The 13,365-nt window shown below is 49.8% G+C and overlaps 1 protein-coding gene across 1 annotated transcript in view; it reads left to right on the forward strand.

Annotated features, from left to right (window-relative positions):
• Positions 1 to 9,102, forward strand: part of LOC119968766 (interferon-induced GTP-binding protein Mx3-like) — a 37,513-nt gene extending 28,411 nt beyond the window's left edge. The window contains exons 11-13 of the mRNA XM_038801468.1: positions 3,056 to 3,132; positions 4,405 to 4,623; positions 7,130 to 9,102. Of these exons, the coding sequence (XP_038657396.1) occupies positions 3,056 to 3,132; positions 4,405 to 4,623; positions 7,130 to 7,354 (521 nt within the window). The 3' untranslated portion in view covers positions 7,355 to 9,102. The remainder of the gene's footprint in view (positions 1 to 3,055; positions 3,133 to 4,404; positions 4,624 to 7,129) is intronic.
• Positions 9,103 to 13,365: the final 4,263 nt, after the last annotated feature.

The following is a 13,365-nucleotide window of genomic DNA, read 5'->3' on the forward strand; positions in this document are numbered from 1 at the left end:
TGGCAGTAGTGTGGTGGCTCTCATGGTGGACAAGTAATCCACAGGCCTAGATTAATCAGTAGAAATTAGTTCATATTACATATTTGGGTGGCACGGTAGCACAGTGGTTAGCACTGTTGCTGCACAGCGTCAGGTACCCGGGTTCGATTTCCGGCTTGGGCCACTGTTTGTGCAGATTCTGCATGTTCTCCCCATGTCTGCGTGGGGGTTTCCTCCGGGTGCTCCGGTTTCCTCCCACAGTCCAAAGATGTACAGGTTAGGTGGATTGGCCACACTATATTGCCCCGTAGTGTCCAAACGTTAGGTGGGATTGCTGGGTTACGGGGATAGGGTGGAGGTGTGGGCTTAGGTAGGGAGCTCGTTCAGGATTTGATGGGTCAAATGGCCTCCTTCTGCACGGTAAATTTTATGCTTCTATGATATTGGCAATTTGGAAACTTTATAAAAAACCTATGCATTGAAAGCAGTAAAAGTGCCCAACTTGCCACTAAGCTTAAAAAAACAACTGCTCACTCACTTGCTTCAGGTAAGGAGTCCTGTCATCCTTATGAGGTAAATCTGACTGCAGTCCACACACTAATGTGAGTGAAACCTCCCCCTGTAATGACCAAGAAATCTGTCGATGTTCACCTGGACTGCAGCAGTTCAAGAAGGCATCTTCCCAGGGCAACTAGCGATGGACAATAAATGCCAGCCTTGCAAATAACACTTTATTAAAACCCTGTGCACGTTAAATCTCGCTCATCACTTTGCTGGATTGTATCTTATAGAACATTTTATAGAAGGAGGCCATTCGGCCCATCGAGTCTGCACCGACCCACTTAAGCCCTCACTTCCACCCTGTCCCCATAACCCAATAACCTCTCCTAACCTTTTTTGGACACTGAGGGCAATTTAGCATGGCCAAACCACCTAACCTGCACGTCTTTGGACTGTGGGAGGAAACCGGAGCACCCGGAGGAAACACACGCACACACGGGGAGAACGTGCAGACTCAGCACTGACAGTGACCCAGCGGGGAATCGAACCTGGGACCCTGGAGCTGTGAAGCCACAGTGCCATTCACTGAGCTACCGTGCTGCTCTTGGCTTCCTATCATTCACCAACTCGAGTTTCAAATTTTTAAATCTACATTACACCTGTCACTGGTCTCGCCTCGCTTGTATCCTCCAAATATATACCCCTTCAACTCTGTAACTCTCCAGCCCAAACTCACAAACTGACCTCCAGGCAAGCCTCCAGCCTTCATTCCAACATTGGTGGCTGAAGCTTTGGTCCTATTCTCTGGAATGTCATCATGAAATGAAATGAAAATCGCTTATTGTCACAAGCAGGCTTCAATGAAGTTACTGTGAAAAGCCCCTAGTTGCCACATTCCGGTGCCTGTCCGGGGAGGCTGGTACGGGAATCGAACCGTGCTGCTGGCCTGCTTGGTCTGCTTTAAAAGCCAGCGATTTAGCCCAGTGTGCTAAACCACGTTCCCCTTCCATTCCATGACAATGTTTCTCAAACCCCACCTCATTCACTGAATGTTTGCTTATTCCCCCTAACATCTTTCCTGTTGACGTCTCCTTTTCCCAACAACTGACCGAGACCTGGGGACATTATTTGCGGAATGCAAGTGAACGTTATCATTATTGTTTTACAGGCATTCATGTTCCTCTAATGGAGGGTGGGATTTTCCTGCCCCCCGCCCCCCCCCCCCCCCCCCCCCCCCGGCGACTCACCATTGGCTGCTGGCGGGATCTTCCGGTCCTGACGATGGCGCACCCCCGCCATGGGTTTCCCGGCAACCAAGGATGCATTCAACAAGAGAACGGTGGGTCCAGGAGATCCCTCTGCCAACCAATAGGTGGCCAGCTCCGCCCGGGAAAATCCCGCCCACATTATTTTGAATTCTTCATCAATCGCTTCAGACTGGATTTTCCCCCTGGGTAGAGCAAGCAGAAGGCGGGACTGTTTTTCGGTCTTGAACCTGCCCCCAGGGGAACTAGTCACCCATTGGGATTTTGACTGGCCCATTATGGAGACAGATCCTCTATCCGATAGCGAGAGGTGAGGGGGCTCTCAAATCTGGAGCTTGAAAGCAGTAGCCAGCTGCAATGTATCATACGTTACTGAGAGGATGCTTCAACATGGAGATACCCTTCTCACTAATATTTTTAAATCTTAAATTAAGGAACAAGTACAGTAGCCAGACCATCACTGTAAGGGGTGGCGAATCCTTACAAAGGGTGGGTTACCTATAATTACTGGTCCCCAGCCTGGCTGCTGACCCATCTCCAAATTTGTAACTGACTCCCACCAGTGAAAGTCCAGGGGCGGGATTCTCCCCTACCCGGTGGGGCGGGGGGGTCCCGGCTAGGCCCGCGCCGGAGTGGTTGGCGCCACGCCGACTGACACCAAAACGGGCGCCAACGGCCTTTGATGCCCGCCGGCCGGCGTCGGGGCTGGCCGAAAGGCCTTCGCCGGTTCACGCATGCGCCGGTGCGTCAGCGGACGCTGGCGTCACCACCGGCACATGCGCGGTAGGGGGGTCTCTTCCGCCTCCGCCATGGTGGAGGCCGTGGTGGCGGCGGAAGAAAAAGAGTGCCCCCACGGCACTGGCCCGCCGGCCGATCGGTGGGCCCCGATCGCGGGCCAGGCCACTGTGGGGGCACCCCCCGGGGTCCGATCGCCCCGTGCCCCCCTCCCCCCCAGGACCTCAGGGGCCCGCTCGCACCGCCAATCCCGCCGCCACCAGAGGTGGTTGAAACCACATCGGCGGGATTGGCCTGTCAGCGGCGGGACTTCGGCCCATCACAGTGGGGGGCACGCTGATTGGCGCGGCGCGATTCCCACTCCCGCCGTTCCCGGGTGGCGGAGAATTCCGGCCACGGCGGGGGCGGGATTTACGCCAGCCCTGGGCGATTCTCCGACCCTGTGGGGGGTCGGAGAATTCCGCCCCAGGTTGGCCTCCTTCAATAGGTCCCACAGGAGGGCAGACATGCAGCCATTTTGATCATCGTGTTGCATTACTAAGTATAACCCAGTTATTTTTTTTTTCTCCTTCCAGCTAAAGTTGAGACAGTGTGTAACACGTTGGCATGTCAACACTTTAATGGCTTCCCTGTTTTAATCAGTGAAATTCAGGTATGTGACACTCACTGCTAACTCACCTGCTGCTGTTTTAGTGGTGGACTGACTGGGTTTACAACGTCCAACACGGCCACTTCATTGTTTGATCTGCCCAAAGCTTTTCTCTATTCAGCTAGAATTCCCGGAGACCAATTCACTCCTTGTTCAGACAGTCAGAGTTTTTGGTGCTGCCGTGTAAGGTTAAATATGACAAATGTTTGTTTCTGAAGTCCATGGTGGAATTATTAGGAGTCATGTTGTGTATCTGGTTAGCTGGCTTCATGGCGTGCTAGCTTGGATTGTCAAGGGTGTGCACAAGCACTGAAGCAGGGAATCTCCTTCGAGCCACTTTATTCCATCACTCCCCAAGCAACCCTTCCAAAACTAGGGGGAAAAAACCCCAAGTATGGAATTGGAACTAAATGAAGAGGAAATTCAGGGTATATGGGGTGACTGTTCTGCAATCAACAGCTTCCTGCCTTATGGTGGAAGTTCAGATCCAGCCATCTAGGGCGGGACAGTGATTAGCACTGCTACCTCACAGCTGCAGGATCCCAGGTTCAATTCCGGCCTCGGGTCACTGTCTATGTAGAGTTTGCACCTTCTCCCCGTGTGTGCATGGGTTTCCTCCGGGTGCTCCGGTTTCCTCCCACAGTCCAAAGATGTGCAGGTTAGGTGGATTGGCCGTGCTAAGTTGCTCCTTAGTGTCCAAAAAAGGTGAGGTGGCGTTACTGGGTTACGGGGATAGAGTGGAGGTATGGGCTTGAGTAGAGTGCTCTCTCCAAGGGCCGGTGCAGACACGATGGGCCAAATGGCCTCCTTCTGCACTGTTGATTCTATGATTCTGTCTTCTAATTCTGTGCTTTAAAATGACGACAACCAAACGTTTGCATTTTTATGTACATCAAACATGTAGCATGTAGGGTGGATAGATGAACACGACTCCTCTCCCCAAGACAGGTTCTGGTTTTCTGGGCAGTTCGGGGCAAGACTCCCTCAAATTTGGAGCTTGGTAAAGTCAAGCTTAGCACTGCAATGTTCCCAACACAATAAAACCATTAGCAAATCAGGCACGCTAGTACCAGGTATCTGCTGGTATCCTCGCACCCTTTCTCTTCTGTTAGTCTGTTAGACTCCTGAGATTAGCTAAATTGAAATTCCAGAATGAAAGAGGCTGACCCTGAGGCTGTTGGGTGTTATCGAGTCCCCCCCCCCCCACCACACACACACACACCCCGGCATTGCTGCATTCTTGAATGTCATGATTCTCTTTGCTATTTTTCACAGTTTAAAATTGCTGAAATCTGTCTCAAAATGGAAAGAGAGGCAGAGCAAATGATCAGGACAAACTTTCAGATGGAGGGAATGGTTTACGCACCGGATGAAATGTACAGCTACAAACTGTCCGAATTTCAGTCACTTTCCCAACAGAGGGGGACCAACCCAACGGGAAATTCAAACGTCGCTGTCCAAACCATGGTCGTCCATTTGCAAACCTATTATCAGGTGAGATTGCACGAGTAATGTTGTGTGTCCTTTGCTCTGTTTCTGAGAGAGGTGTCGAGGAATGAGATTGTAAATTAAAGGATTATGTTTTGGGCAGAAAGGTTCAAGCGATTCAGGAGGTCACCTAAGCAACTGCGCTTTGTGGGCAAAGCGGGACATGTTATTGGACCTAGGGAGCTTTGATTACGGAATCAAAACTAATTATGCCACATAGATCGTGCATAAAAAGAAAGGACTTGCATTTAGATAGGACTGAATTTACTGCTGATACTGCACATGCGCAATTGTACGCACGGCCACCATCTTTATAGGGGGCAATATGCAGCCTGGTCACGTGCTGGAATTGCAAATATTTCATCTTCGGCGGCATCAAGTTAACACTTATCCCTTCCATTCATAGCTGAACCCAAACCTCACAGACTGGGGCTAGAAAGAGCAAGTGACAACATATGACCCGCTCTGTCCACCCACCTTCACTCCCAACCCCCAATTAATTTTTGAAAACAATTTCCATTTAAGGGGAAATTTATCGTGGCCAATCCACCTACCCTGTACATCTTGGGGTTGTGGGGGTGAGACCCACGCAGACACGGGGAGAATGTGCAAACTCCACACGGACAGTGACCCGGGTCTGGGATTGAACCCTGATCCGCGGCGCTGTGAGGCTGCAGTGCCAACCACTGCACCATCGTGCTCTCCTCAACCCCCAATTAAAATGACATATCACATTGGCGTCTTTTTTAGAAGTTTATTGAAAGATAAAATCGCAAAAGAAATGGCGGGGGAGAGAGAAGGAAAGTGGAAGAGGCAGAGGCAGGGAAATGGCCGTGCTCCGAGAGCCAGCGTTCAGGAAGCGTGGAACCGCTTGGAATTTCAGATCAGCAGTTTAATTAGTTCGGAGGGCTGGTACACCTGGTTATTTTTTTTTTGTGCGTGTAGTATAAGTCACTTTGGGAAGTGAAATACGACTCGCTATTAAAAGTTTGAAGACTGCCGAAAAGAAATTGTCATCGTTTCTGAGGGTGGATCTGTGTCTCCCCAAATGATGTCATTGGGTTCTGCCCATGTGCTGACAAGTGCATGCACTGTTGGCAGCCACCTTGCCGTTGGAAGAGTCGCAGTGTTTGAACAACACCTTCCATGGGCCGCAGGGTATCGCAGAACGCTTTATAGCCAGTGAAGTACAACAGTTAATGCACAGCTAAAGTAACGTAGGGAAATGTGGCAGCACGTTTCCGCTCAGCAAGGACCCACACAAAGCTAGAAAAACATTGAACATGAGATAGGAGATAGGAACGGGAATAGACCACTAGGCTTGTCATGCCTGTTTTGTCGTTCTGTACAGATGCTGGACTTCAACTCCATCCTTGCCCGCTCCCCATATCCCTGGGGATTTCCAAAGATTCATAACCTATTGAGTCACATAATTTTCCCTCACCTCAGCCCTGGATGATCGGCCCTTTATCCTGACACTTGCCCCAGTGTTTCAGAATTCCCGACCAGCAGAGACAATCACTCAGCCACTACCTGATCAGCTCCCTTCAGGGGCGGAATTCTCCGAAACCCGCCGATCAACATGCCACCCGCGGCGATTCTCCGGCCCACGATGGGCCAATCCCGCCAACGTGGTTTAAATCACCTCTGTGCCGGTGGGATTGGCAGTGCGAGCGGGCCCCCGAGGTCCTGGGAGGTGTGCGGGGCGATCGGACCCCGGGGGGTGCCCCCACGGTGGCCTGGCGCGCGATTGGGGTCCACCGATCGGCGGGTGGGCCAGTGCCGTGGGGGCACTCTTTTTCTTCTGCCGCCGCCACGGCCTCCACCATGGCGGAGGCGGAAGAGACCCCCCCTACCGCGCATGCGCCGGTGATGACGTCAGCAGCTGCTGACGCCCCAGCGCATGCGCGGACTCACGCCAACCGGCGAAGGCCTTTCGGCCAGCCCCGACGCCGGCCGTCCTAATTCCCACTGCACATTTTGAAGAAAATATGACTAATAATCTTTACTGCCCTCAGCTCAACTTGGGAAGGTTTGGTAATGTATTAATTGACTGCCTAGTTTCGCTATCTTTACTTAAAAGTGCCATAGGTCAGTTAAAGTTAAATCAGTTTTAGATTTTCTTTTACCAAGTTGAGTTAATTTTTTAGCTGTGGTGAGTAAACTGTGGCGGCATGGTAGCACAGTGGTTAGCGCTGTTGCTTCACTGCGCCAGGATCCCAGGTTCGATAACCGGCTTGGGTCACTATCTGTGCGGAGTCTGCACGTTCTCCCCGTGTCTGCGTGGGTTTCCTCCGGGTGCTCCGGTTTCCTCCCACAGTCCCGAAAGACGTGCTGTTAGGTAATTTGGACATTCTGAATTCTCCCTCAGTGTACCCGAACAGGCGCCGGAATGTGGCGACTAGGGGCTTTTCACAGTAACTTCATTGCAGTGTTGATGTAAGCCTTTTTGTGACAATAAAAAGATAATTATTATGTATTATTTGAGCACTTCCCATCTTTAAATCTTCAGATTGCTATAGATCGGCTGATCCAAATGGTTCCCATGGTGCTGAGGTATTATCTCCTCCAAGAACTATCTGCCCAGATGAAGGTGGAGTTGGCTCAGTTAAGTTTCCACTGTAAGGATCTGGATGCTCTCCTTCGCGAAGATGATGACACAGCAGAAGAACGAAGAGCTTTGAAGGACAACCTGGATCGGTTGACCAAGGCACGGAACCTTCTGATGAACCATTGATTTTTCTGTTTTGCCAATGAACACGGAGGATGTGAGTGGGGCAGTGGAGTATCAAAGTGGTGCCGGAATGGAGATTCTGGCATCAAATGTCTGGCATTTGGTGATGTGGGTAGGTGGGACGGGAGATGCAGTCTTGCATTCTTGATCTCAACTATGCTGTGTTGGAAATTCTTCACTTCTTCCGATAACAGAGGCCTGAACAATCCACATCCACCAACACTCTCCTCCGCCTTGCTGCATTTGCCCTCTCACTCACCAATTTATTCTTTAACTTGTCTCACTTCCTACAAACCAAAGATGTAGCTATGGGTACTTGCAAGGGTCCCAGTTTAGCTTGTCTCTTTATGAGGTATGTGGAACATTCCAGCCTTATTCCGACCCCATCCCATAATTCTTTTGTCGCTACATCAACAACTGTTTCGGTGCCACTTCACATTCCTGCCTGAACTTGGAAAAACTTATTAATTTCGCTTCCAATTTCCACCTTCACATGGTCCATCTCCGACACCCCGTTTCCCTTCCTTGACCTTTCTGCCGCCGCTTCTGGGGATAGATTGTCCACGAGTATCCATTTATTAGAAGCCCACCGACTCCCACCGCCACCTTGACTACAGCTCTTAATACCCCACATCCTGTAAGGACTCCATCCCATTCTCCCAGTACCATCACCTCTGTCACATCTGATCCGATGACGCCACTTTCCAAACTTTACCCCCTATTCCGGAATCAGGATAGGGTCCTCTTTGTCCTCACTTTTCATCCCACCAGCCTCTGCATTCAAAGGATCATCCTCCGCCAGTTCCGCCAACTCAAACATGATTCCACCACCAAACACATCTTCCCCTCACTCCTTCTGTCAGCATTTCACAGGGACCATTCCCTCTGGGATACCCTGTTCCACTCCTCAATTACCCCAACACCTCACCCTCTTCCCACAGCAACTTCCCATGCAATCGCAGAAGGGGTAACACCTGTCCCTTTACCTCCTCCCTGCTCAACATTCAAGGGCTTAAACTCCCTTTTCAATGAGGCAGTGCTTCACATGCACCTCCTTCAATCTGGCCGACTGTATTAACTGCTCTCAATGTGGTCTACTCTACATTGGAGAGACTAAACGCAGACTGGGTGACCACCTTGCAGAACACCTTCTGTCTGTCTGCAAGCAGGACCCAGACCTTCCTGTCGTTTGCCATTTCAATTCACCGTCCTGCCCTCATGCCCACATGTCCGTCCTTGGCCTGCTGCAATGTTCCAGTGAAGACCAGCACAAACTGGAGGAACAGCATCTCATCTTCCGATTAGGCACGTTACAGCCTTCCGAACATTGAAGTCAACAACTTCAGGCTGTGAAATCTCTCTCCACCTTCACCCCATTTTTAGTTCTCTCAATTTATTTTCATTTCTTCCATCGCTCTGTTTTTACCTCACCATTGTCTCCCCTCCCCTCCCCTCTTGGGCCACCAGTTCTCTGTTCCCATTTGCTCTTTCACACACTACTCACCTTTCTTCTGCCATTTACACAATCTGCTCTCTTAATGCGCCATTATCAGCATCCTTCTCAGTCATTATCTCCACCATTTACAATCCCTTTGTCTTTCTGTCCACGACATCTTTGTCAATCTCCACCTATCCCGAGCCCTTTACCCAGCCCTACCGCTCCATGTCCCCCCCCACAACAGGGGGCAGCACGGTAGCATGGTGGTTAGCATAAATGCTTCACAGCTCCAGGGTCCCAGGTTCGATTCCCGGCTGGGTCACTGTCTGTACGGAGTCTGCACGTTCTCCCCGTGTGTGCGTGGGTTTCCTTCGGGTGCTCCGGTTTCCTCCCACAGTCCAAAGACGTGCAGGTTAGGTGGATTGGCCATGATAAATTGCCCTGAGTGACCAAAAAGGTTAGGAGGGGTTATTGGGTTATGGGGATAGGGTGGAAGTGAGGGCTTAAGTGGGTCGGTGCAGACTCGATGGGCCGAATGGCCTTCTTCTGCAGTGTATGTTCTCTGTGAGCTCTCTCCCCCAGACCCTTTTATTTAATCTCTTATCACCGTTCTGACTTACTAAACCTCTTTCCACTTCGTATATAATTCCGCACTGTAACCAATCACTATTTGTCGATGTACCATTTGTCAATGTACTCTGTCGATCATTCTTTTTTGTCTACTATGTATGTACTGTGTACGTTCCCTTGGCTGCAGGAAAATACTGTTCATTGTATTTCGGTACATGTGACAATAAATCAATCAATCAATCAAAATGGGAGGGTGAATTAGGTCCTATTCTGGATGAGGAGGTGTGTGGAGCGGGGTTCTTCACAGGGTCAACTCCACATCCTCCTGTGTTCGGCTGAGTTTGATCCAGTTCAAGGTGATGCACAGGGGCTCATCTGACCAAGACAAGGATGGGTGTTTTTTAAGGGTGGAGGACAGGTGGAAGCGATGTTCTCGGGGGCGGCTAACTACACTAATATGTTCTGGTTGTGTCCCAAGTTATTAAGCTTTTGGATCTCCTTCTTCAACACCATGTCAGAGATTCTTAATGTTGACCTGGAGCCTTGTCCCCTGGTGGCCATTTTCAGGGTATCGGACTCGCTGGTGCTGCAGACGGGGGTTAAGGCGGATGTCCTCGTATTTGTCTCTTTTATAGCTCGGAGGTGGGTTCTATTGGGTGGAGGTCTCCTACTCTGCCCAATGCCTCGGCTTGGTTGGATGACCTCATGGAGTTCCTATTTGGAGAAGGTTAAATTTATCATTAGAGGGTCGGTAGAAGGGTTCTACCTAAGATGGCAGCCAATCATTTCCTTTTATGAAGAGGTAGTCATCATAAGTTGTGAAGTGGGTTTTAGTTTAATGTTGGGGGTGTTGAGATTGGAAGTGCTCTTTTTTAAAAATAAATTCAGAGTACCCAATTCATTTTTCCAATTAAGGGGCAATTTAGCGTGGCCAATCCATCTACCCTGCACACCTTTTGGGTTGTGGGGCGAAACCCACGCAAACACGGGGAGAATGTGCAAACTCCACACAGACAGTGACCCAGAGCCAGGATCGAACCTGAGACCTCAGCGCCGTGAGGCTGCAATGTTTGCCACTGTGCTGCCCTAAGATTGGAAGTGTTCTTGATTGTTGATTGAACTCATTTTACATTGTAAGAAGTCTTACAACACCAGGTTAAAGTCCACCAGGTTTGTTTCGAATCACTAGCTTTCGGAGCACTGCTCCTTCCTCAGGTGAAGCATTGTAATTTGTTTTATATTGTATTATTTTGTTATAATGAAAACATTTTATCAGCTGACTTCATCAGCTGAACAATGACATGAAACGACCTCAACTTTTACCACTTTCTTGCAAATGGTCAATAAAATATGTTTTTCCACATAAACACAACGGTTCTGTTTATTTGTAAAGGGGAGGGAGGGAAGAGGTAAGGGAGTGAGAGAAGTGGGGGCGAGGGAGGGAAAGGGGGAAGGGAAGGGTTTTGACAATTATTAATTGACAAGCTCAACATCTGAAAGCAGCAGCTGCTGAAGCACAGGGGCTGTTTAGCTCAGGGCTAAATCGCTGGCTTTGAAAGCAGACCAAGCAGGCCAGCAGCACGGTTCAATTCCCGTAACAGCCTCCCCGAACAGGCGCCGGAATGTGGCGACTAGGGGCTTTTCACAGTAACTTCATTAAAGCCTACTCGTGACAATAAGCGATTTTCATTTTTCATTTCACAGTGTCCTGGCACACATCTCCTCTGATATCATTTTGGGATGTCCTTAGGGGTGGGTGATTATTTTCTGCAATACCTGTCAGAGATTGTTCACATTATTTCACAGTAGACTTGCATATGTCAACTAAGGCATTAAAATTTGTTAAAGCATTTGAAGGCTTGTAAGGATGAACATTACATCAGGGAGACAACTCAGCTTACAAAACATTGCAAAATCCAAATGTACTTTAGCTCTGTATCAGCTGGGAGGACAGTCGTGCTGACATTAGTGTCCTTGAAGGAGTCATTAGCACCAGTATCGAGGTCATGATCATCCGAAACCAACTCCGCTGGGCCACCCATATGCTTCGGATGTCAGAGTCCCGACTGCCAAAGCAAATCCTATTCTGAACAAGAGGAGGACAAAGGAAGCTCTTCAGAGGTTTACCTCATGAAATGGAACATAGACATTAATGTTTGCTCCAAAGAGACCTGCTGGGAGGAACCTTCTGACTGTAGTGTCACCATTCTTCAAGAACACCCGGCAGCAAGAGAAAGCCGGGAGAAGGGGCCTGAGAAAGGAATACTCGTGACTTAGCGTCCAAGGAACTTCTGGAAACTCTTGCCAAGAGAGAGATTGAAGATTTGGCTCTTGGACTGTGCTCATCAGCCACTCAAGGACCCACAGAACCTGTGACCAGTAACTCTGAGTATCTTAGATGGACAATCATATCCGTTAGCGAGTGATCACCGCATTCTATCCATTATAGTTCCTCTAATGGCATTAACTTCCTCATGAGAATTAAAATTAAAAATAAATAATTATTTCACTTTTTGTGACTCCAAACACACTTTATATGGAAAAGTATCCTTTCAATGGAATCAATAGCCTCATGACAAACTAAAGTTTAGAAAAATAAACATTTATCTTTTTCCCACTCATTGCTGGACAATCTCCAGCACGACCTGCGTGAGCCGGCACAGCTGGCCAGAGTGATGCCGGAGCTCAAGACCCTAATCCCATTTGAGGAAAGAGCTCTTGAGCTTGCCGGTGAGGAGCAGGATTGCTCTTATGCAGAGGGCAAGGTTTGGGCCAGCGACACAAGTGAGAACCCTGAACACAGCTAGCCATGCCATCCCCCTATGTGAGGGCCTGCCCACTGAAGCTCACTCCCTCCCCTCTCTCACAATAGCCACCTCCCCATGTGAGAAGTAGGGGCAGTCGAGTGCTTTCAATGGACCTGCATTCCAACCTCACAGGGAATACAACACACTGCCCCCCCCTCCCCCCCTTCATCCTTTGACCCCAGTGCTCCTGAGCGAATTCACCATAACAGCTTGTATTGGGACCACATATGTGTCATGCAGGTGTGAGTATGAGCCTTGGACTTTAATGCTTGGGGGCTAGATTTTCAACTATTTTGAGTAAAGCCGACTCTGGTAAGATTTCAATGCACAACTTTTGAATACCTCACCAGACAACGACTACAAGTCCAACACGCCATCCTTTGCATCACAGAGCCATGGGGGGCAGGCACAGAAGGTCTCAAGGGTGCTAGTGGCACTGCGTGCTTCCCCTGCAGGGACACGTGGCCGTGAATGTAGCCACAGTCAAGGGGCAGACATTCAAGTTGGTTGACCCCCTCAATTTCCCACTGCCTGGACCTGTATATGGTAAGTTTGGTCAGGACCAGGAGCAGGTTCATGAGGAGGTCATCCTCCTTCTCCACCCTTCTCCGGATCGGGTGCCCGTAGATCTGGAGCATGGGGCAGAAGTGCAAACAACTGCAACAAAAGATTTTTTAAATGACTGAAAGGGGGTGCAGTCTGGGCACCATGGTAGCACAGTGGGTAGCACTGTTGCTTCACAGCTCCAGGTTCGATTCCTGGCTTGGGTCACTGTCTGTGCGGAGTCTGCACGTTCTCCCCGTGTCTGTAAGGGTTTCCTCCGGGTGCTCCAGTTTCCTCCCACAGTCCAAAGATGTGCGGGTTAGGTGGATCGGCCACGCAAAATTATCCAAATAGGTTCGGTGGGGTTACTGGGTTACGGGGATAGGGTGGAGGTGTGGGGCTTAAGTACGGTGGTCTTTCCAAGGGCCGGCACAGACACGATGGGCCGAATGGCCTCCTTCCGCACTGTAAATTCTATGATTCTATTATCTATGATAAACTACAAAGGCATGGTCCACGGACTCCACAAGGCCGCGCAAAGGGCCGCACAAAGGGCAGGCACCTTGGGAGTCTGGAACCGATGCAACCTACGATTGCATGAACAAGAACAAAGAACAAAGAACATTACAGCACAGGAACAGGCCCTTTGGCCCTCC

Source organism: Scyliorhinus canicula, chromosome 7, assembly GCF_902713615.1.
Source record: "Scyliorhinus canicula chromosome 7, sScyCan1.1, whole genome shotgun sequence".
In the NCBI taxonomy this organism is placed as follows: Eukaryota; Metazoa; Chordata; class Chondrichthyes; order Carcharhiniformes; family Scyliorhinidae; genus Scyliorhinus; species Scyliorhinus canicula.